The sequence below is a fragment of the Thamnophis elegans genome, chromosome 12 (assembly GCF_009769535.1).
Source record: "Thamnophis elegans isolate rThaEle1 chromosome 12, rThaEle1.pri, whole genome shotgun sequence".
NCBI lineage: Eukaryota > Metazoa > Chordata > Lepidosauria > Squamata > Colubridae > Thamnophis > Thamnophis elegans.
The window spans coordinates 7,933,897-7,957,669 of record NC_045552.1 but is presented as its reverse complement, the minus strand read 5'-3'; the positions used below and the strand labels follow the sequence as shown (position 1 = coordinate 7,957,669).

The window sequence follows — 23,773 nt, the reverse complement described above, 5'->3', positions numbered from 1 at the left end:
CTTTCTTTCTTTTTATAAAGTTTTATTCGTGCTCAGTCTTTCTTATGGTTTTTCATTAAACTAGACATACCCAATTCCTGCAACTGTTCTTCATATGTTTTAGCTTCCAGTCTCCTACTCATTTTTTTAATAATAGACATGAAAAACTCAATGGCAAGAATGGAAACAACAACATTAATGTATTACATGGTTATAAAAAAAATAAAAATAAGAAAAAGTAGGCTAAAGGATAAGGAGACAGAATTTCCATCCCAGTCAGGAATTCAAAAGGGATTAAAATTGAGTTGAAAAGAGTGATGGTATTCACTGCATACCACTTTAGGTGTGTGCCAAGCAAATTCTGAGAATTAATAGAAAAAGAAGAAGAAAGTAGATGGGAAAAAATGGCAAAGCACCCACAGTCACTTTTCCTGAGATGGGTGAGCATATAAATTGGATAAATAAATAAGTTAATACCAAACCAAGGGATCCAAATTAAGGTTTAGTGTCTTGTGTGAAAACTCAGGCTGGGAGAAGAGTTTTGCTAGGCCTTCTCTCCCCTTTGAAAGTTCCTTAGTATAATTTGATCCGAACATAGCATATTTAATGTGTTCAGTTATAAATAAAAGCAACTTTGCCGGAGAAAATTAAATAATTGTTATTGTCAGAAAAGAAAGGTTGTGTGCTTTATGAACAGAGATTATTCAGTAATACTCCAGATAATAATCAACTAAGTATGTGGGGAACTAGATTTCTTGGTGTCTGAATGAAAGAAGAACAACCAGAGAAAGAAATATATTAGCGGCAATAAAACACTGACAATGGTACATAAACTCATAGGAACAAAATAAAAAATTTAAGATGCTTCTAAAACATAATAGGACATTTATATATGTCTTGTAAGTCAACTTTTGAGAGAGAGAGAGAAGGAGAGAGGGAGTTAATCTTTATAGTCAGTTCTTATTTTAATGGCATAGGGCGATGGCGAAGGAATTACCAATGCATAGAGTAATAATATCACACAAGATTGCTGAGGCTATAAAAGTTGGCAGGAGGTCTCAAACCGAGGCTCCCAGCTGTTGAGTTTCGTGCTACCAATATCTGGATGCCTCTGATCAAAGCACTGATGCTAAATGAACTAGATGAACCCATTCATTTGGAGGAAAAAAGTGTCTGGAAAGTTCCGGTAAATAATGTATGCCAATTTGCAAATGTTTCTGTAAAAGCAGAAATTTTCCTAAGGGAGCTGAAAAACAAAGAGTCAGTCAGTCAGTCAGTCAGTCTGTCTGTCTGTCTGTCTTTCTGCCTGCCTGCCTACCTGCGCATCCCTCCCTCCGTGTGTGTGTGTGTGTCTTGTCTCTCTGTCTGACTCTCTGTCCATCCATCCATCCAACATTGATTATGTTATCTAATTAGGGTAAAGAAATGTCTGCAAGAAAACAAGCAAGTTCAGAGAGCACTAAGGACTGCTTATCCATCCATCCATCCATCCATCCATCCATCCATCCATCCATCCATCCATATCTATCTATCTATCTATCTATCTATCTATCTATCTATCTATCTATCTATCTATCATCTACCTATCTATCTATCTCTACCTGTCTATCACATCTATCTATCTATCCATCCACCCACCCACCCATCTATCTATCTATCTATCTATCTATCTATCTATCTATCATCTATCTATCTATCTATCTATCTATCTATCTATCTATCTATCTCTACCTCTGTCTATCACATCTATCTATCTATCTATCTATCTATCTCTATCTATCTATCTATCTATCTATCTATCTATCTATCTATCTATCTATCTATCTATCTATATATCCCTCTGTCTATCACATCTATCTATCCATCCATCCATCCATCCATCCATCTAGCTATCCATCTATCTATCTATTTATCTATCTATCTATCTCTATCCATCCATCCATCCATCCATCCATCCATCTATCTATCTCTACCTCTGTCTATCACATCTATCTACCTATCTACCTATCTACCTATCTACCTATCTACCTATCTACCTATCTACCTACCTACCTACCTACCTACCTACCTACCTACCTACCTATCTATCTATCTATCTATCTATCTATCTATCTATCTATCTATCTATCTATCTATCTATCTATCATCTATCTATCTATCTATCTGTCCATCCCTCTGTCTATCACATCTATCTATCTATCTATCTATCTATCTATCTATCTATCTATCTTATCCATCTTATCCATCCATCTATCTATCTATCTATCTATCTATCTATCTATCTATCATCTATCTATCTATCTGTCCATCCCTCTGTCTATCACATCTATCTATCTATCTATCTATCTATCTATCTATCTATCTATCTATCTATCTATCTATCTATCTATCTATCTACCTACCTACCTACCTACCTACCTACCTACCTACCTATCATTCTATCATTTCTAACTCTGTCTATCACCTATATCTATCTATCTGTCTGTCTGCATGTTTATCTATCTATTGAATCAATTTTACAAAGTTTCTATGTTCCCCTGTCATGTCTGAATCCGTTCAGTTTAAAACCTCCAAATCAATAGTAAACTTGAAATGAAACTCACCAATAAACAGTGTAAACACAATAACTATTCACAAATGCTTAGGAGCAACCATAGCTTATAGGTTTTTTTTTATTTATTTACTCATTTATATCCCACCTTTATTCTTTTTACAAAAAGACGGTAAGCGTGCAAGAATATCCTGAAATTCAGAAGAGGACATTATCTTCCAAAATATATTTTCAACCTCATTGTTCATCACTCAGTCCAGAAACAAATTCCTACAATTACCTACCTTTTAGAAGCAAGGATGATTCCAGGGATTAGCACAACGAGACCGAGCACGATGAGGACACCAGTCACAATGAAAATCAGGGTTGTATTTTGCTCTTTGGACAGATAGAAGAATAGACAAGAGTTCAAGAGTTCATTGTTTTTCTAATCCAGTTTGGATTTAAATACAGAGACAGTGTGCTCTAGTGATTAAAGCATCGATCTAGAAACGAGGAGTTCTAGAAACGTCCTTAACCATGAAAACCACCTAGCTAAGCTTGGGATGGTCAACAGGAGGTGATGAGTTCTAATCCTGTCATCAGCATGAAAGGCAATTGACTTTGAGCCAATCACCAAGAGATAGTGAGTTCTAGTCCCCACCTAGGTATGAAAACCAGCTGGGTGATTTGGAGTCAATCAACAGGAGATAGAGAGTTCTAGTCCACACTTAGGTATGAAAGCCAACTGGGAGGCCTTGGGTCATTCACTCCCTCTTAGCCCAACCCTCCTCACAGGGTCGTTGTTGTTGTTGTGGAGAAAATAGGATGAAGAAAGAACATTAGATATGTTTGCCACCTTGAGTTGCTTATAAAAACAATAAAGGCATGCTATAAATGTATAAAATAAATGAAAGAAAAATAACCCTGCTCCAGAATTCCCAAAATGCCACCCCCTCTCTGCTACCTTGCATTCAGAAAGTATTCAGACCCCCTTCACTTTTGTCAATTTTGTTATGCTCCAGCCTGATGCTACAGTTGTTGAAATTCATTTCCCCCACCCACCTCATTCATCTACATTTAGTACTGCATAAAGACAAAGCAAAAACAGAATTTTCGAACGGTCTGTTAATTTCATTTTTAAAAGGAGGGGCAAACCCTGAAATATCACCTTGGCATAAGTATTCAGGCCAGTGGTGGGTTTCAAAAAATGTTCGAACCTACTCTGTGGGTGTGGCCACCTTTGTGGGAGTGGCTTGCCGCCCATGTGACCGGATGGGAGCGGCTTGCCACCCATGTGACTGGATATGAAGATGCCGACGACACTTGTCAGAACCACCTTAAATTACCTCACACACAGCCCTGGCATGCATAAGAATAGGATGTAAACTTGTTTTTTAAAAGGCATCTTTGGTTTGCGTTAAAACAACTTCAACACACGCAATGTTCTGATTGCACCACAAACGCAGTAGTCATCCCTACCTTTCACAGAGGCACTGAGTTTTATAAATAGGAGCATGATAGTGTAGAATAATCATATCCAAGGACCAGTGGTGGGTTTCAAAAAAGTTTGGAACCTCTTCTGTAGGTGTGGCCTGCTTTCCAGGTCCACTGGTGAAATCTCTTCTAACCGGTTCGATAGATTTGACGAAGCGGTTCTACCGAATAGGTGCGAACTGGTAGGAACCCACCTCTGATTCAGGCCCTTCTCTCAATAGTTTGCTGAAGCACCTTTGGCAGCAATTATATCGTGGAGTCTTTTGGGGTGTGACGCTTTGCACACCTGGATTGGGGGAATTTTCTGCTATTCTTCCTTGCAAAATGCAAATCATGTAAAGCGAAGGGAGTCTGAATACTTTCTGAATGCACTGCATAAGGGTTCATTCTAGGACTACCCCTAATTCCAGGTTTTTCATCCCTCTGAGTAAATTTTGTATGCCAAAGATTTGGCAGACAAAACCTTTCCCAGGCCACTTCTCAAATACAGCTCGTCTGCCTGGAATCCACACTGTGCATTGGACATTAATACAATTGAACAGATCCAGAGGTATTTCACGAGAAGAGTTCTCCATTCCTCTGCTCACAATAGAATCCCTTATGCCACCAGGCTCAAAATTTTGGGCTTGGGCAACATGGAACTATGCCACCTGCGATCTGACCTAAGCATAGTACACAAAATTGTCTGCTACAACATCCTACCTGTCAACAACTACTTCAGCTTCAGGCACAATAGATACAAACAGTGGTGGGTTTCAAATTTTCTTAGAACTTCTTCCCTAGGTGTGGCCTGCTTTGTGGGAGTGGCTTGCCGGTCATGTGACCAGGTGGGAGTGGCTTGCCGGCCATGTGACTGGGTGGGCATGGCCAACTTGTAAAATGTGGTGGAACTCACTTAACAACGCTCTTGCTTAGCAACCAAAATGTTGGCTCAGAAACTCTGGCATTTGAAGCACGCAAGTTTTAAAGCTGTCAAGTTACAAGACCCTTGCACCCCTAACCCTTTAGAAAAAAAACTTGACAGATTTCAAACTTGACAGATTTAAGACTTGTGGACTTCAACTCCCAGAATTCCTCCTCTCGCTCTTCATCTTGATGATGTACGGACGGGCGGGGGGAGGGAGCTGGAACCAGTTCTAAATGGCACTGTAGATTTGTGGAACCTCTTCTATAGAAGAGGTGAGAACTGGCAGGAACCCACCCCTGATACAAACCAGGGGTGGGTTTCTCGCCCCGTTCCAACTGGTTTGGTTGGAAGGGGGCCGGCAGCGTCCTCGTGCACGCGTGCAGCGCACGCATGCGTACTAACGTCTGTGCAATGCTCCAGCTGCTCCTGGAGGATCACGCAGGCGCTGTATGCATCCTGCGCATGCGTGGAAGCGCAGAACTCATCAAAACCGGGTAAGGAACACGGGCGGGCGGGGGGGCCCTTCGCCGTTCCCGGAAGTTACTTACTTCCGGGTTCGCCGACCAACCGGTTCACGGGGACCGCCGCGAACCGGTTGAAACCCACCCCTGATACAAATTCAAGGTAAACCGCTCCAAATTCGATTGCAGAAAATATGACTTCAGCAACAGAGTGGTCAACATCCCTACCTGACTCCATGGTTACATCCTCAAACAGCCTCAACCTTCAACTGTCTACCATGGACCTCACCCCATTCCTAAGAGGGGTGTGCATAAGCGCACCAGCGTGCCTTCCGTCCCTGTCCTACTGTCCCCATTTATTTGTACTCATTTCCCTTGTTCATGGCCATGTTTATACTTACAGTATACTTGCTACCTTGTACATGTTTGACAAATTAAATAAAAAAAATTCAAAATTGCCTCACATACCTTTTACGGAGAGTTCAAACGATGTTTTATGAACGCCTAGTTTATTGGTTGCCTGAAATGTGTACGTCCCAGAATCCTCCACCTTAAGATCATCAAGCTTCAGGACATTCGGGGGTTGTTGCTGGAAGTCTTTGCTTCCCTTAACCCAAGTCATGTTGGGCGAAGGATAGCCTATTACCTTGCAGCGTACCTCGATGGAATCCCCTTTTTGTACGTTGAGCTGAGAAAAGTTCGTGAAGTTCTGCTGACCTGCAAGATCCGAGAGAGACACTGAGAAGACAAGGCCTAGAAATCTCAACATTTACTCGGAGGGTTTTACCAACAGGCATCGATTTCAACAATAGGTAGAAGTGTCTTGGTTTGCAATTTGGAGGAGAAACTGATGCCATGTCATGACATTTGTTCATGACTTCCTCCTAAACATGAGTTCTGAACTACCAAATAATTAGAGTAGGAAAAGTAAGATTTGGGGCCAGTCCCTCTTTCACAGCCCAACTCACCTCACAAGGTTATTGTTGTTGTGGGGAAAATTGGAGGAAGAAGGAATATTATCTATGTCCACCATCTTGAGTTATTGTGGGTGGGTGGATAGATGGATAGATGATGGATAGATGGATAGATGGATAGATGGATAGATGGATAGATGGATAGATGGATAGATGGATAGATGGATAGATGGATAGATGGATAGATGGATAGATGGATAGATGGATAGATGGATAGATGGATAGATGGATAGATGGATAGATGGATAGATGGATAGATGGATAGTAGGTAGGGATAGAGATAGAGATAGATGGATGGATGGATGGATGGATGGATGGATGGATAGATAGATAGATGGATAGATGGATAGATGGATAGATGGATAGATGGATAGATGGATAGTAGGTAGGGATAGAGATAGAGATAGATGGATGGATGGATGGATGGATAGATGGATAGATGGATAGATGGATAGATGGATAGATGGATAGATGGATAGATGGATAGATGGATAGATGGATAGATGGATAGATGGATAGATGGATAGATGGATAGATGGATAGATGGATAGTAGGTAGGGATAGAGATAGAGATAGATGGATGGATGGATGGATGGATGGATGGATGGATGGATGGATGGATAGATAGATAGATAGATAGATAGATAGATAGATAGATAGATAGATGGATGGATGGATGGATGGATGGATGGATGGATGGATGGATGGATGGATGGAAGGTAGGTAGGTAGGTAGGTAGGTAGGTAGGTAGGGATAGAGATGGAGATGGAGATGGAGATGGAGATGGAGATGGAGATAGAGATAGAGATAGAGATAGAGATAGAGATAGAGATAGAGATAGAGATAGAGATAGAGATAGAGATAGATAGAGATAGGTGGGTGGGTGGGTGGGTAGGTAGGTAGGTAGGTAGGTGGGTGGGGGCTTTTTCTGTGGAAGATTACCCGTGTAATCTTACATGGGAAAAGACCCGAATACAACAAGACCACACATGAAAATCTACGAACACACACACACACACACAAATACGCACACACTCACACACACACACACACAAAACAATGCAAAAACATTTCAGTTATTTGAAATGGGCAACAGTTTAAATCCCTTCTTACTTTTATGGCAATTCTGAACAATACCAGGTTAGGACAATTGGCACCAGAATTTGCATTGTTAAGCTACATGATTTTTAAATGAATCACACCTGATTTTGTGCCCTTTTTAAAAATGACAAATCACTGCAGTTATTAAGTCAATCATCTTATCATTGCAAATGAGGATCCCCTGACCCTGGGGCACTATAATCATCAAAAATATGTGCCAGGTGGTCAGCAAAGATATTCTCTCCAGTATTCTCTTCTACCTCCTGCCTGAGCAGAAGAAGGCTGCTGGGAGAATCACGCAACTTACTTATATTGGAGCGAAAATGAAAACCCTTGCACCATTTCATCTGCGGTTTGACTGTAAGAGAAAAACAAATCCGTCAATTCAGAAATCCTTTCCAATAGAGATGTGGAGGCAATCAGATCCCAAATTACTTATGTTGATTTCTTGGAGCTGGTGTCCCAACCTCTTCTCTTCCACACTCCCCCTTTTGTAGTTATAGGATGCTAAGAATTGGCCGCCATTTTGACAGGATAGCTATAGCACTTCGACTTATTTATCGCTTCACAGTGCTTTTACAGCCCTCTCTAAGCGGTTTACAGAGTCAGCATATTGCCCCTGACAATCTGGGTCCTCATTTTACCCATCTTGGAAGGATGGAAGCTGAGCCAACCTTGAGCCTGGTGAGATTCGAACTGCCAAATTGTAGGCAGCCGGCAGTCAGCAGAAGTAGCCTGCAGCACTGCACTCTAACCACTGCGCCACCATGGATAATGTCCACATGGGTGTTTCTCAACCTTAGCAATTTTAAGGCATGTGAAGGCATGTTGACTGCGGAATTCTGGGAATTGAAGTCCGCACGTCTTAAAGTTGAGAAGGCTGGGAAACCCCACCCTAGAGAGTCTCTGATTGTCCCCGTCTCCCCACAAGCTAGTGAAGAAAACCACCTGTCAAAGGGAACCAAGCTGAGTGAAAGAGAGAACAATAGCAATAGCAATAGCAGTTAGACTTATATACCGCTTCATAGGGCTTTCAGCCCTCTCTAAGCGGTTTACAGAGTCAGCATATTGCCCCCAACAACAATCTGGGTCCTCATTTTACCCACCTCGGAAGGATGGAAGGCTGAGTCAACCCTGAGCCGGTGAGATTTGAACAGCCGAACTGCAGAACTGCAGTCAGCTGAAGTAGCCTGCAGTGCTGCATTTAACCACTGCGCCACCTCGGCAAACTGTGCCGCTTTGCTCTCTGATTCAAAGGACCAATGACTAAGCTCCATTCTTCAAACCAGAAGTGAATTGAAACTGCCTTGTGATTCAGGGCTTGAACCCCTGCAGACTTAGAAAAGATCACTCACACATGACTTTTAGTTGGACAGTATCCTGCCTGGGAACAGGTTTAGTCTCATTTATGTAATTGACCGTGCAGGTGATCTTCCGCTTGTGGTCTTCAGGAGAAGGTGAGAAATCCACCACTGAGGTGTAAACCTGGGTCTCATTCAAGTGCACATGAGGTTTGATGGGCTTGGGAAAGCCAACCCAGGTGATATTTGGAGGCATCCGACTACAGCCTCCTAAGGTTGCACAGGTGATATTTGTAGGCATTCCTGCTTTCATGGTATCCATTGTTATTTTTGGAGACTGAGTTTCTAAGAAGAGAAGAGAGGAATCAGAAGAAAGTTATTCCAGGACTACGTTCTTACCCATCCACTGATCTTGATCATCAGGCACCTTCCCAAATGAGTCTCGGGTGAGATAGACCCATTGAGATTGTTATCCTCTCTTGAAGTACAAGAGTTTATGCAACACAGAACTTCTATATTTCAAACTTTTATGAAGGTTCTCAGTGATCCAGGCCATAGGTGTATCGAAAGTGGTTTTTTATTTTGAAAAGGCAACTGGACTGGGGTCTCTACTTCCAGCATCTTCTCAGGCATCTGAAGATGCTTCTCGGATGAGAAGAGAAACATTTTCAAAGAAAAAAACCCAGGTCCAGTTGCCTTTTCTTTAAAAAAAAAAAAAAAGCATGTTTGGGACATGCACAAATCCATGTTTGTCAGCATCTCATGAATCTATCACACCTATGAAGGCCTCTTCCAACTTTGAGAACTTTGTTGTGTCCAACTATAAGGGCAAAGTTACAGATCCAGCAGCCGAGGAAATGCAAAACGAGGGCAGGAAACACATCACAAAACAACTCTTCCCTCAGGAGGACCTTCACCGCAGGACTGTTAATCAAAAGTAATTAAAAGCGCTTCTTCTCCTCTTTTGACAATTTCTACCATCAGGCCAAGACACAATTGCTTTTGACCATGGTTTATTAGAAAATCCACAATTGGCTTTTCATACATGGCAAATTTATACACAGTATAAATTACATAAAATGTGTTTACACCAGTGGTGGAATTCAATTTTTTTTTTTTACTACCTGTTCCGTGGACGTGGCTTTGTGGGTGGGCAGGGGAAAGATACTGCAAAATCTCCATTCCCTCCCCACCCTTCTAACCTGCTTTCCAGCTCTGTTCTCCTGATCAGGGCAACAAAAGAAGATCAGCTGGGAGGCTGGGAGGCAGGGAGGCAGGGGCAGAACCTGTCAGAACCGGCTGAATCCCATCTCTGGGTTACATATCCCACTAGCATAAATATTCTTAAAATGTAGAATATGTCATGTAAAAGGATATAAAAGCAATCATAGTCAAATGAAGGTTGAGGTGCAATAATAGTAATATATATAAATATATTTAATTTAAAAATATGCGATTTGATATGAACTGTAAGTGATGACTATGGGAGGGATGCATAGAAATTTTGTAACCAAGAAACACTTTCTATAATTTGTAATGGAAGACGGTTTTAATGTTTTTGGTTTTTGTTTTTTGTTTGGTCCCTTTTGTGCTTGTTCAAAAATAAAAAAACAAAATAATAATAATAAAAAAATAAAATAATAATAAAATAAATAAAAAATAAATAAAATAAAACAATAAAATAAAAAATAAAAAATAAAAATAAATTATAATAATAAAATATAAAATAATAAAATAATAAAATAATAAAATAATAAAATAATAAAATAATAAAATAATAAAATAATAAAATAATAAAATAATAAAATAATAAAATAATAAAATAATAAAATAATAAAATAATAAAATAATAAAATAATAAAATAATAAAATAATAAAATAATAATAATGAAACAATGAAACAATGAAACAATGAAACAATGAAACAATAAAACAATAAAACAATAAACAATAAAACAATAAAACAATAAAACAATAAAACAATAAAACAATAAAACAATAAAACAATAAAACAATAAAACAATAAAACAATAAAACAATAAAACAATAAAACAATAAAACAATAAAACAATAAAACAATAAAACAATAAAACAATAAAACAATAAAACAAATAATAAAACAATAAAACAATAAAACAATAAAACAATAAAACAATAAAACAATAAAACAATAAAACAATAAAACAATAAAACAATAAAACAATAAAACAATAAAACAATAAAATAATAAAATAATAAAATAATAAAATAATAAAATAATAAAATATAATAAAATAATAAATAAAATAAAATAATAAAATAATTAATAAAATAAAATATTGCTTGAAACCTTATCTCTGGGTTGATGTCTATGAGTGAAAGAGGGAGGAAGAAAGACAAAGGGAGGGGCTTGCATCTGGCAGTGGCTTTACTCCTGCATGCCACCGTTGTTATCTGCAGCGTCAACCCAACCCTATTTATTTGTGTATTAATCAAATTTAGATGGCCAGATAGTAACTCTGGACAGCATACAGCAATCCAAGAATTCAATCACCATATAAAAGAATTATTACTTCATCCCATCATATAACTATTTTAAAAGCATTATCAAAACAGAACTAAAACCAGAACGACAACAACAAAAAATAACAGAGGGAGGGGGGTGTTAGTAATAACATTTTACAATGGCTGGTGAAAACTGGAGCTTCCAACGAACATTTTTCCAGGTACTTACCTGTCACCTCCAGGGATATGGTACCTTTGTGAAAGCTATAATGTGCCCTAGGGTTTTTTTGCATTCTGAAATAGTATGACCCCGTGTCATCTTTTTGGGGGTTCCAGATGAGGAGAGAACAGTTTCCTGCTGTTAGATTCCCAATGATTTGGAAGGTATGACTGTCATCTTTTGGACAATCTGTTTTTTTTGTTTCTTTCTTCCAACATCCCCTCAATGTTTCCTTCAGGTCGGCATCACCTTCGTTATAAGTGAAAGTGCAGGGAACCGTGGCACAGAGCCCTTCCTCTACCAACACACGGGATACAGAAATATTAACGCTATACCCTTCTGCAGGCATCACACCTGCAAAGAATGGAAAACAAGAAGCTCAGCTACCCAGTTAACGGACCCCCTGTCCCACTTCCACCATAGGAGAGGAGAAGTAATTCAAGGCTGCGCTCAAAGAGTCGGCCTCTCCCCTTCCCATCAGCTCTTACCTTTCCAAAGCAACTGTGTTGAGATTAGCCCAAGGAAGAAGGCCTCAAGGGGACAAGCCATGTTCTCATCCCTGAAACTCCAGCCTCTTGGGAAGGTTGCAGTCAGCGGTAGGACCCTTAGAAGCCCAAGGAGCCAAACCTAGGTACAGAAACTGTGAGAATGAGTTTTTTCCTTGGGAGAATATTGAAGCCAGGTTGGTCTCAGATGATGGATACTCAAAAACAAAATCTATCCTTGCTTGTAACAACTAGTGACAATCTAGTTGCAACTAGTTGTAACAACTTGTTAACAAAAGAAGAGGGACTCAAGCTATTCTCCAGTGCTCCTGATGGCAGGACTAAAAGCAATGGGTGGAAACTAATCAAGGAGAGAAGCAACTTAGAACAAAGGAGGAATTTCCTGACAGTTAGAACAATTAATCAGTGGTACGACGAGCCTCCAGAAGTTGTGAATTCTCCAACACTGGAAGTTTTTAAGAAGAGATTGGATAACCATTTGTCTGAAGTGGTGTAGGGCTTCCTGTCTAGGCAGGGGGTTGGACTAGAAGACCTCCAAGGTCCCTTCCAACTCTATTCTAAGTGTTTCATCTCTACTCAGACAAATATCGGTAGTCTTCAACTTACAACTTTTGTTCGTGACCGTTCAAAGCTACAATGGCAATATAAAAAAGTGATTTACAACCCTTGCGCTTATGACTGTTGCAGTATCTGAGAGCCGAGGTGGCGCAGTGGTTAGGGTGCCGTACTGCAGGCCACTTCAGCTGACTGTTATCTGCAGTTCAGCGGTTCTAATCTCACCGGCTCAAGGTTGACTCAGCCTTCCATCCTTCCGAGGTGGGTGAAATGAGGACCCAGACTGTTGGGGGCGATATGCTGACTCTGTAAACCGCTTAGAGATGGCTGAAAGCCCTATGAAGCGGTATATAAGTCTAACTGCTATTGCTCTTGCTATCCCTACTGTCACTGCATGGTGGTACAGTGGTTAGAATGCAGTATTGCAGGCAAATTCCACTGCCAGCAGTTCGATCCTGACCAGCTCAAGATTGACTCAGCCTTCCATCTTTCTGAGGTCGGCGAAAAGAGGACCCGGATTTGTTGAGGACAATTATGCTGACTCTGTAAACTGCTTAGAGAAGGCTGTAAAGCACTGTGAAACAGCAGATAAGTCTAAGTGCTATTGCTGTCAACAGTCAGGCTTGTATTTATGATGGTTACAGTGTCCCAGGGTTATGTGATCCTCATGGGCAACTTTCCCAGCTGGCTTCTAAACAAACAAAATCAATGGGGGAAGCCAGTGCCTGGTTCATGACTGCCTGGTTCACTTAACAACTGCAATGATTCATAGGAAAATGGTTACTAAATCAAACACAGCTCAGTTAACAACAGCTCAGAAGTGGGTTCCTGCCAGTTCTAAACTCTTCTATAGAAGAGGTTCCACAAATCTACAGTGCCGTTTAGAACCGGTTCCAGCTCCTTCCCCCCCCCCCGCCCGTCCGCACATCATCAAGATAAAGAGCAAGAGGAGGAATTCTGGGAGTTGAAGTCCACAAGTCTTAAAGCTGTCAAGTTTGAACACTCCTGGGGGTTTTTTTCTAAAGGGTTAGGGGTGCAAGGGTCTTGTAACTTGACAGCTTTAAGACTTGCACACTTCAATGCCAGAGTTCCTGAGCCAACATTTTGGTTGCTAAGCAAGAACGTTGTTAAGTGAGTTTCACCACATTTTACAAGTTGGTCATGCCCACCCAGTCACATGACTGGCAAGCCACTCCCACCTGGTCACATGGCCGGGAAGCCATTCCCACAAAGCAGGCCATACCTACAGAAGAGGTTCTAAAAAAATTTGAAACCCACCACTGCAACAGCTGTACTTAGCAACAGAAAATCTGGTCCCAATCATGTCAAGGATGACTTGTAGTTTTCCTAGAGGTTGGAAGAAAATGACATTTAAGCCCATCGGCTTGAGCACAGATTAGGCTAAAAATCTTTGGAGTTTTTGTTCATGTATTTTTTTTTTCAAACAAAATAAATCAGAACAGATATCAACTACAATGCACAGAGACATTCTGGATCATTCTTGGATGGTAGAATATTCTTGAACAGGAATAGCTCTTAATATCTGGAATGGCCACCAAAATACCACCATAAGGAGGCTGAAGGTTCTTAGAGATCAGGTGATCTTGTTTTAGTATTGTCAGATATTTTGTAAGCATCCAAGTGTTTTTCTACGAAGTTTGTGAATTGGATCAGGAGTTTATTTCTTGGCATGATTATCACGCCAATGTTTTTATCTGGGCCACCTTCCCACCTTCAACCAATTCCTTCTGCCAATACAGGGGTTGATTTAAGGGTGCCAAATTAAACAGTCTTCTTGCGTAAGAACTTTTGGAGAAGTGGAACTAATATCATATGTAAAACCTTACTCTGCTTTTACTATCCAGACTGCAGATTCTATTTTTATGCAACCAAAACGTGTGCTCGCCACAAGAGGAGAGGAATATGACTTCAAGGGGATTTCCATAGTCATTTGAGACAGACTACTCACAAGGTGGGTGAAAGAAAGAAGGAATAGTCAACTGGACAGAATAGATTTCTGAACACCGACTGTCCAATATTAGACCTTTGCTCCCAAATCCCACCACTTTAAGGTAGATCTGAGACAGTTCCATTCTTCTGTCCCTCTTGCCCCCTTTATGTGATAGGAACTGTTCAGAGGTGGGTTCCTACAAGTTCGCACCTATTCGGTAGAAACGGTTCATCAAATCTACCGAACTGGTTAGAAGAGGTTCTACCAGTGGACCCGGAAAGCAGGCCACACCTACAGAAGAGGTTCCAAATTTTTTTAGAAACCCACCACTGGTCCTTGGATATGATTATTCTACACTATCATGCTCATATATATATAACTCAGTGCCTCTGTGAAAGGTAAGGATGACTACTGCGTTTGTGGTGCAATCAGAACATTGCGTGTGTTGAAGTTGTTTTAACGCAAACCACAGATGCCTTTTAAAAAACAAGTTTACATCCTATTCTTATGCATGCCAGGGCTGTGTGTGAGGTAATTTAAGGTGGTTCTGACAAGTGTCGTCGGCATCTTTATAGCTGGTCACATGGGTGGCAAGCCACTCCCACAAAGGAGGCCACACCCACAGTGTGGGTTCGAACAATTTTTGAAACCCACCGCTGGAACCGTTGCTAAAATATGGAATTGTGAGGCATTGTGGCTGCCTGGATGTCTTGCGCCTACATTTGTTGCACAGTGTCTAATTTTTGTCACTTGATTCAGAGAACAAGCCCAGCAGAAATCTTCAGTACACAAAGACTTATTTTGACTCCCATTCTTACTTCTTTGGAACTGGAGACAGAACTAAATGTATGATTTAGGAATGATAAAATGATAAAAGATTGACGGTAGGAGATGAGATCGCATCCACCACATTTACAAAAAGGTAAGGAGATCCTTGTTGGTTCACATCACAAGCTTCATGCTAGAGGAGTCTCATAGGGAAATTAGGAAGCTAACAGGTGACCCATGAGGTCATAATCCTAATTTATACGGACCAGGGGTGGGTTCTGGCTGTCATGACTGCTGGTTTGCTCGTGTGCACACTTTACAGGTGCCCACATTTTATGTGCGCTGTGCACACATGCACAGTGCAGTTAAAACTGTTCTGCGCATGCACAGAACTGAAAAACAAGATGGTACCGCTGACAGCGCCAACTGGGGAACTGATTCGGGGGGCGTGGCAGGCAACGTTCCCTCTAATTTTTTTTCAGTGTGAGCGGAAAAGTATAGTGTTTGAGCAGCACATTTTCATGCCGGAGCACCTGAATTTTTTTCATAAATGTCACCCAAGACAACGAAATTAGTGTTATTTGAAACTCAATTCTACCATGTAAATATCCATTAAGTAAAGAAATCTCCCTATACAGGTAGTCCTCAATCTACGACCATAATTGAGCCCAAAGTTTCTATTGCTAAGTGAGACATTTGTTAAGTAGGTTTTGCCCCATTTTACAATCTTTCTTGCTACAGTTAACTGAATCACTGAGGTTAAATCAGTAACCTTGTTGTTAAGTCAATCTGACTTTCCTACTGACTTTGCATGGCAGAAGGTTGCAAAAGGTGAGCCCAGGACCCTGCAACCCTCATAAATATGAGGCAGTTGCCAAAGATCCAAATTTTGATCATGTGGCAATGATCATAAGTGTGAAGAACAGCTGTAATTCACTTTTTTCAGTGCTGATGTAGTTTTAGTCATTAAGTGAACTGTTGTAAGTTGAGGACTACTTGTATTCAAGTTCAATGGATGACTCTCTATGGGAAAAGGATCAAAACTTCCCTCTATCCATACTATGAATTACTTTATATGCTTTATTCTTTCCCCCTTACTATCAATAGTCTGCAGTGATATTAGCAAGTTTTAAATAAATTACCAACTGATGTAGATTAGCAATTGGGGCACATAAAGAAACAAACAAAGAGGGGAGGGAAAGGAGGGGAGGAAGGAAGGAAGGAAGGGAGAGAGAGACAGAGAGAGAGGGAGACACAAAAAAGGAAAGAAGAGAAAGAGAAAAAGAAAAAGAAAGGGGAGAGGAGGGAGGGAGGATGAGAAAAAGAGGCAGAAAAAAGAAAGAGAGAGAAAGAGAAAGAGGAAAGGAAGAAAGAAGGAAGAAGGAAAGAAAAAAGAAAGAAAAAAGGAAGAAAGGAAAGAGGAGAGAAGAGAAGGAATAGAGGCCAAAAAAGCAAAGAAGGAAAAGTAGGGAAAAAACTTTCACTGGGAAACACTATTTTTCCATCAGCGCAAAACTTTCCTAAACAAGGTTAATTTTCCGGATTTTGACTTTCCGTTCCAGGCAGACCAAGAAGCCTTTATTTTCTTTTTCTTTTCGAGAAATAAAATCAAATAAAATCTGTGGAGCACCAGCTCGACTCCCCCTTCCTGCGAAAAAAACCTCGAGCCCCAATGCTCCACACACAGAGGCTGGATTCAGACAAGATGTGCACACCCGGCGTGGGTTTCCACTTGCTTGCATGGCGAGTGCCTCCCACACACCTGCATCTCGGAAGCGGAGCCAACTGCGGGGAGCCCAATCAGCCATGGGAGCTTAGCCGACAAACCGCGATGGAAGCATGCTCTGTACGTCCCGCGGAGAGTTGGCTGCTGCCGTTGCTGCTGCCACTGCTTCCTTCCTCAGTAACTTTGATCCAGGAGGGAACAATCAGCCACACACCGGTGGAGGGAGCCTAATCGTAACCCTAGGCCGCCACATTTTTGTTGGCCAAAGGCCCGCCAAGGTGGCGCAGTGGTTAAATGCAGCACTGCAGGCTACTGCTAGATCAGCAGTTCAGCGGTTCAAATCCCACCGGCTCAGGGTTGACTCAGCCTTCCATCCTTCCAAGGTGGGTAAAATGAGGACCCAGATTGTTGGGGGCAATATGCTGACTCTCTGTAAACCGCTTAGAGAGGGCTGAAAGCCCTATGAAGCGGTATATAAGTCTACTGCTATTGCTATTGCTATTGCTCCTCTGGGTGTGTCCAGGCACTATAGTATCCCGGCCCAGCTGACAGAAGCCTCCTAACCACCTGCAGACTAAAATCCATCATGCTAAAGATTACTGCACGGCAGTTGGAAACTGCTGTGCTGTGTTTTGTTTCCCCCTGCGTGGCCGCGCACCCGCGCAGCTTAGAGGGAACAGTGGTGGCAGGCCTGGGTCGTTGCCAGTTCCAGTAACCCAAGCTGCCAAACCACTACTGGTTTGGTCAAACCGGTCCGTACTGGTAGGAACCAACCGCTGATGCAGACCTTAATTTAGTCTGTTATATCAGTAGTAAAACAGTTATTTGGATTAGAAGTTTTCTCCTTAGTTTTGTCTATTTAAAACTGCTCTTTTGTGATGGCTGAAGGAATTATGGGCCTCTTCATTGCAGGCATGCTTCTCCCTATATTTCTTTACCTCTAGGGGAGTTGGGATTTGTGGTTCACCAATCTTGCAACACAGAATCCCTAAGTGTCAATGTATACTTAGGGAAGATCTGCATGCTTTATTCTCCTGGAATTGCCCACCCTTCAGCTTCACTTCTGTCTAATCCACATGCTAAATGGTATGAACGTTTTCCGTATCGTTCAGTTGCTTCTATTCAAAGAACTAGAAACGTAGAATTTCCCAACATTAATTACCATGTTGCAAGCTGCTCTCAGATGTTCTGGTGTCATGACCATCAAACTTCCTGAATACAGTTTCAAGGAGGAGGAGGAAGAGGAGGAGGAGGAGGACACCAGCACTGGTAGTCATTATTATAGTATAAACAAAGACCCATAAATCATGATGATTCCAATTTTTAAAAAATTGGAATGTAAAGTCTTCCTTTAAACTTCAAATGCATCCCAATCTTAGGCTTCCCATATTTCATATCTCTCTAGGGTTGTAATTCTAAATATAATCTATAGACCATACAATGGAGAATCTTTCACAGCAGGTCATGGTTGACTTGTACTCCAAGGAGTTATGGTTTGGCAACATCTAAGAGTAACCCTACCAACATACTAAGGTTCTGATAGTGCTATACTCAACATATCTATTCAGATTTTTTAAAAAATCAATGGCACGTGCCCAGGTGTGGGCTGCTATGGGTTTGCCCAGGTTTGGGAGATCCCATAGCTAACATTATGGCTGGTTTGGAGAACCTCCAAATTCCACCTCTGGCTGGCACCTCCCACCCTGCCCCTCCCAGGAGTCTCCACGCAGCCTGTTTTGGATGCGAGGTAAGTGTAGGGCCAGTGGTGGGTTTCAAAAAATTTTGGAACCTCTTCTGTAGGTGTGGCCTGCTTTCCAGGTCCACTGGTGGAACCTCTTCTAACTGGTTCGGTAGATTTGACGTACCAGTTCTACCGAATAGGTGCGAACTGATAGGAACCCACCTCTGTGTAGGGCCCACATGGAGGATTGGAGCATGGGGGGGGGAGGGAGAGGAACGGGCCTCCCAGAAGTTCTGGAAGGCCAGAAATAGGTCCGTTTTCAGCCTCTGGAAGGCCCCCGGAGCCTGGGGAAAGCAGTTTTTTGCCTCCTAGAGGCTGGAGGAAAGCCTCTGGAGCCTGGGGAAGGTGAAAATTCCCCGCCCTGCACCACCCCTGCTGTAGTGCAGGAGGCCGACTAGGCCACGCCCACCATGGCCACGCCCCACCCAGCAACCGGGCAGGGAACCCATTGCTGAAGTTTTTGAAGCCCATCCCTGCACATGCCAGGCCAATGAATGTAGAGGCATGAACTCTGAATTTACTTACTATAAGAGAAATCTCACTGGTACTTAAGTGTCTTAAGAGGTTAGAAATTGTGTGTCTGCTTACCGGAGGAATTTCCAGTATATATGCCCAGATTTCGCAAGTGGCTTGAAGATTTCTTTAAAGTGATAGCCTCATCCTCTTCGTTGCAAATTTCTTAGTTAGATGTTATCATTATATTATATATGAGCTTTCTAAATATATAATTTAAGATATACCAATCTTGTAAGTGTACATGTTGGTTGTGGATGGAAAATAAAACAGGATTTTTTAAAAAAAATTTAAAAAAGCCCCTAGGGATCTGCTCCGGATTAAAATATATTTCAGGCTAAGCAATATATATATATATATATATATATATATATATATATATATATATATATATATATATATATATATATATATATATATATATATATAATATATATATATATATATATATATATACACACTGTATATACTCGAGTATAAGCCTAGTTTTTCAGCCCACTTTTTGGGCTGAAAAAAGCCGCCTCGGCTTATACTCGAGTCAGTGAAAAATTTGCCCGAAATGGAGGAGAAAAAGGGGCGGGGCCATGCCGCTGGGTGACACTCGTGAATGGCCCAGTGCCCCTGTGAGTTTCCCCTCCCTCTGTGTCAGTTTGCCGCGCAGCGCGCACCGCACCATCCCCCCTCCTCACGTTCTAATGTAATGCAGGGCTGTCTTACGATTCCCCTTCCTCCCCCTCCTGCCGCTCTGCAACGATGTCCCACCTCCTCCTTGTTATGGCAAGCAGCCACATAGCGATGTCCCACCTCCTCTGGTACAGTGATCCAATGATAGGAATCACTGTGCCGTGTGTCATAGGAGGCGGGACATCGCTCCCGCGGCTGCACGGGACATCATCATCACAGCGGGACATCAGCATCATGAGGTGAGTGAAGTATTTCATTGAATACACCGCTAGTTTACTGTTTTTCTTTGAAATAAATATTCAAAAACATTATTGGTATCTATTTTTATTTTTGAAATTTACCGGTAGCTGCTGCATTTCCCATCCTAGGCTTATACTCGAGTCAATAACTTTTCCAGTTTTTTGAGGTAAAATTAGGTGCCTCGGCTTATATTCGGGTCGGCCTATACTCGAGTATATACGGTATATATATATATATATATTTGGTGGGAAAGAGTGGACGAAGGCCTTCTTTTTTCTAAAGAAAGGTTTTCCACTTCCAGATTTGAGAATTTCCAGATTTGAGAAATCTGGGACTTGTAAGCAATGAGAGAATAAAAAGTTCTGAAAGATTCAGGGAAATATTACCAGGCAGACCTTCCTGGTCAAAACAGAAACAAAAGTGGAAATTTTTAGGCAGGATTTTTATCACTTTTACTTTCTGCAGGGAGCCCAGGAATTATCACTTTAGGAAGTTCTTAAATAAATGATTCAAAGCAGACCTCAGAGGTGTGAAAAGACCCTCGTTTCAACTGGAGAAGAAACAGCATTTCCCCCCCAAAAAATGCCCATTGATTCTTGACCCTTCGAGATGCTCACTTGATTGAATTATCCTTTCTGAAATGATTCCTGTGTAAAAGCAGGTGTGGGTGTAAACAACAGGTAATCCTCAACGTACTACGTATTGAGCCCAACATTTCTGTTGTTATGTGAGACATTTGTTAAGTGAGTTTTGCCCCATTTTCTTCCCTCAGTTGTTAAGTGAATCACTGCAGCTAATAAGTTAGTGAGATGGTTTTTAAGTGAATCTGGCTCCCCCATTGACTTTGCTTGTCAGAAAGTCGCAAAAAAAAGATCACATGACCCCGGGACACTGCAACGGTCATAAGTAAGAATCAGTTGCCAAGCATCTGAATTTTGATCATGTAATGATGGGGATGCTGCAACAGTTGTAAGTGTGGGAAATGGTCATAAGTCACTTTTTCAATGCCGTCTGTAACTTCAAACAATCACTAAATGAACTGTTTTAAGTTGAAGACTACCTGTATATGTCTGTATGTGTTCTGACCTCAGGTTCCCCAGCAGCACGAAACCGAGTCCTTGTCCCGATAAACCCATTTTATTTAATTTATAGTGAATTCCTCTCCAGCAAAGTCTTTCCCCTCCCACAGTCTTTCAAGATGGTTCACAATTACCGACCTTTCTGAGGCTTGGAGCGCGGCCAGGCCGATATCTTTCAGATGCCGCAATACTTGGCAAGAATGCAGGAATGAACTAAGTGTCTCCTGCAAACTCCACTCCCCTTCCGCTCCTCTTTTATTCCCTATGGGAGGGGCCATCCTCCCAAGTCGATCCCTGTTCCTTAGCTGTTCCCTTCATCTGGCAACTCTGTGCATGCGCGCACTGAGAACAGGCTTCAGCTGTTCGTCTGCCTCACTGATATCTGACTCTGAAGGCAGCTGATAAATGGCATATGGCTCTGTCCCCCTCTCTGCCTCTGACACAGAGCCCTCATCAGAGCCTTCCCCAGACTCCAGGACTGGCCCATGTCCCTCCCCAACCTTCTCACTGTCCGAATCTGCGGCCAGCTCTACCTGGATTATTAACTTCTTGCTCTAGAAATGATTCTTGTTGTTTCTTGTCTACATCCATCAAGGAAATATGCCTAATATTCAGTGGCAGCCCAGTTATTTTGGATGACAAAGCAGAAAATCCTTCAGAGTAAGAACGGAAGAAAGACAAATTAAAAAGCTTTCGTTCGTTGCTTTTCCCTGTCTCTAAAACTTTGTATTCCCGCACAATGCTTAGACCAGCTCTACGAAAGCTTCTGGTGTCGAAAACCACCTTTTAAAATATTTTCTTCACTGAGAAGGCAACCCCCCCCCCAAAAAAAAAAAGGAACAACAACCCAGCAGAATGAAAAATTGTACCACTTAACCCAGAAATTTCAGAATAAGGCATATTCAATTCTCTTACTGTGCTCGGACAGCTAAGCTGCAAAGTAAATTATGCCAATAAAGCTCAAATTAGACCCTTTAAAGCTCTTTTTTTGATCTCAGTCAGAGTCATTGGAAGTCCACGAGGGTCTTAAAACTCCCACTGAGGGAAAAGAAAAGTCGTCTCTCACCCCTTGGTGCAGAAGAGCTGCTGTTCTCCAGGACTTCGGAGAGCTTCTGTGTTCCGGCGGTTTATTCTGTGGTATTGTCAGAACAGGGCAGGGAAAGGCCTTTGGACGGAAATCTCTTCCCTTGTGGAAAGCAGAAGTGGTTACAGTTCTCACCGGTCAATTGCAACATCCTTGTTCAACAAATTCAAAAAGGGATGGGTCTCAATTGGGTGGCTTAAGAGAGCAACCGTGTTTGTAGGTAATAAAAACACACCCTCAGCACAGGTCAGAATAGAATAGAATAGAATAGAATGGAATGGAATGGAATGGAATGGAATGGAATGGAATGGAATGGAGTGGAGCGGAGCGGAGCGGAGCGGAGCAGAACAGAACAGAACAGAATAACAGAGTTGGAAGGGACCTTGGAGTACTTCTAGTCCAACCGCGCTGCTGTGGCAAAAAGAATCCGAACTTTTCTTCCCCCCCCCCATTCACAGGGGAGCAGCTGCTCCCTTTATGGTCCCACCCAGCCCCCTCCCTCCCAGGGACTATCTCAAAGGGACCAGCTGCAGCAGCTCCACTGTGAATGGAGGGGAAAATGTTGGGATTGGGTGGGCGAGTCGAGCAGCCGGAAGGTCTAGTTTAATAGAAAGAAGGACTAGGGGAGACATGATAGCAATGTTCCAATATCTCAGGGGTTGCCCCATAGAAGAGGGAGTCAAGCCATTCTCCAAGGCACCTGAGGGTAGAACCAGAAGCTACGGGTGGAAACGAATCAAGGAGAGAAGCAACCTAAAACTAAGGGAGAATTTCCTGACAGTTAGAACAATTCATCAGTGGAACAGAAGTTGCCTCCAGAAGTTGTGAATGCCCAAACACTGGAAGTCTTTAAGAAGATGTTGGATAGCCATTTGTCTGAAACGGTTTAGGGTTTCCTGCCTAGGCAGGGGGTTGGACTAGAAGACTCCAAGGTCCCTTCCAACTCTGCTATTTTATTGTAACAGTCGGAAGAGGTGAGTGGCAACCGGGTGACAGAGTGGGCAAACAGGCGAGCATGGGCAGGGCCAACCAGGGATGATTTCTACTGGTTTAGGGAAGCAATTCAAATCATCCCTACCAGTTCGCCCAAGCCAGTGCGATCCGGTCTAACTTCACCCCTGGTCTAGTTAGCTACAGTAATTCATCAATAGCCCATGATTTTATAGGAACGGGAATCTCTTACAGGTTATCCTCAACTTACCACCACAATTGAGCCCAAAATTTACGTTGCCGAGTGAGACATTTGCCAAGTGAGTTTTTCCCCATTTTACTACCTTTCTTGCCACAGTTGTTACGTCAATCACTGCAGCTGTTAAGTTAGTAACACGGTTGTTAAGTGAATCTGGCTTCCCCATTGACTTTGCTTGTCAGAAGTTTCCAAAAGGGGATTTACAGGATCCCGGGACATTGCAACCGTCATAAATATGAATCGGTTGCAAGTGTCTGAATATTGATCACCTGATCATGGGGAT

The 23,773-nt window shown here is 41.9% G+C and overlaps 1 protein-coding gene across 1 annotated transcript in view; it reads right to left on the bottom strand.

Moving 5' to 3' along the window:
• LOC116515577 (sialic acid-binding Ig-like lectin 11) overlaps positions 1-23,773 on the bottom strand; it is a 49,917-nt gene that overhangs the window by 4,216 nt on the left and 21,928 nt on the right. Inside the window, exons 11-17 of the mRNA XM_032227698.1 lie at positions 22,284-22,349; positions 11,943-12,081; positions 11,464-11,808; positions 8,805-9,095; positions 7,757-7,807; positions 5,843-6,091; positions 2,815-2,908 (exon numbers count right to left, since the gene is read on the bottom strand). Coding sequence (XP_032083589.1) covers positions 2,815-2,908; positions 5,843-6,091; positions 7,757-7,807; positions 8,805-9,095; positions 11,464-11,808; positions 11,943-12,081; positions 22,284-22,349 — 1,235 coding nt within the window. The remainder of the gene's footprint in view (positions 1-2,814; positions 2,909-5,842; positions 6,092-7,756; positions 7,808-8,804; positions 9,096-11,463; positions 11,809-11,942; positions 12,082-22,283; positions 22,350-23,773) is intronic.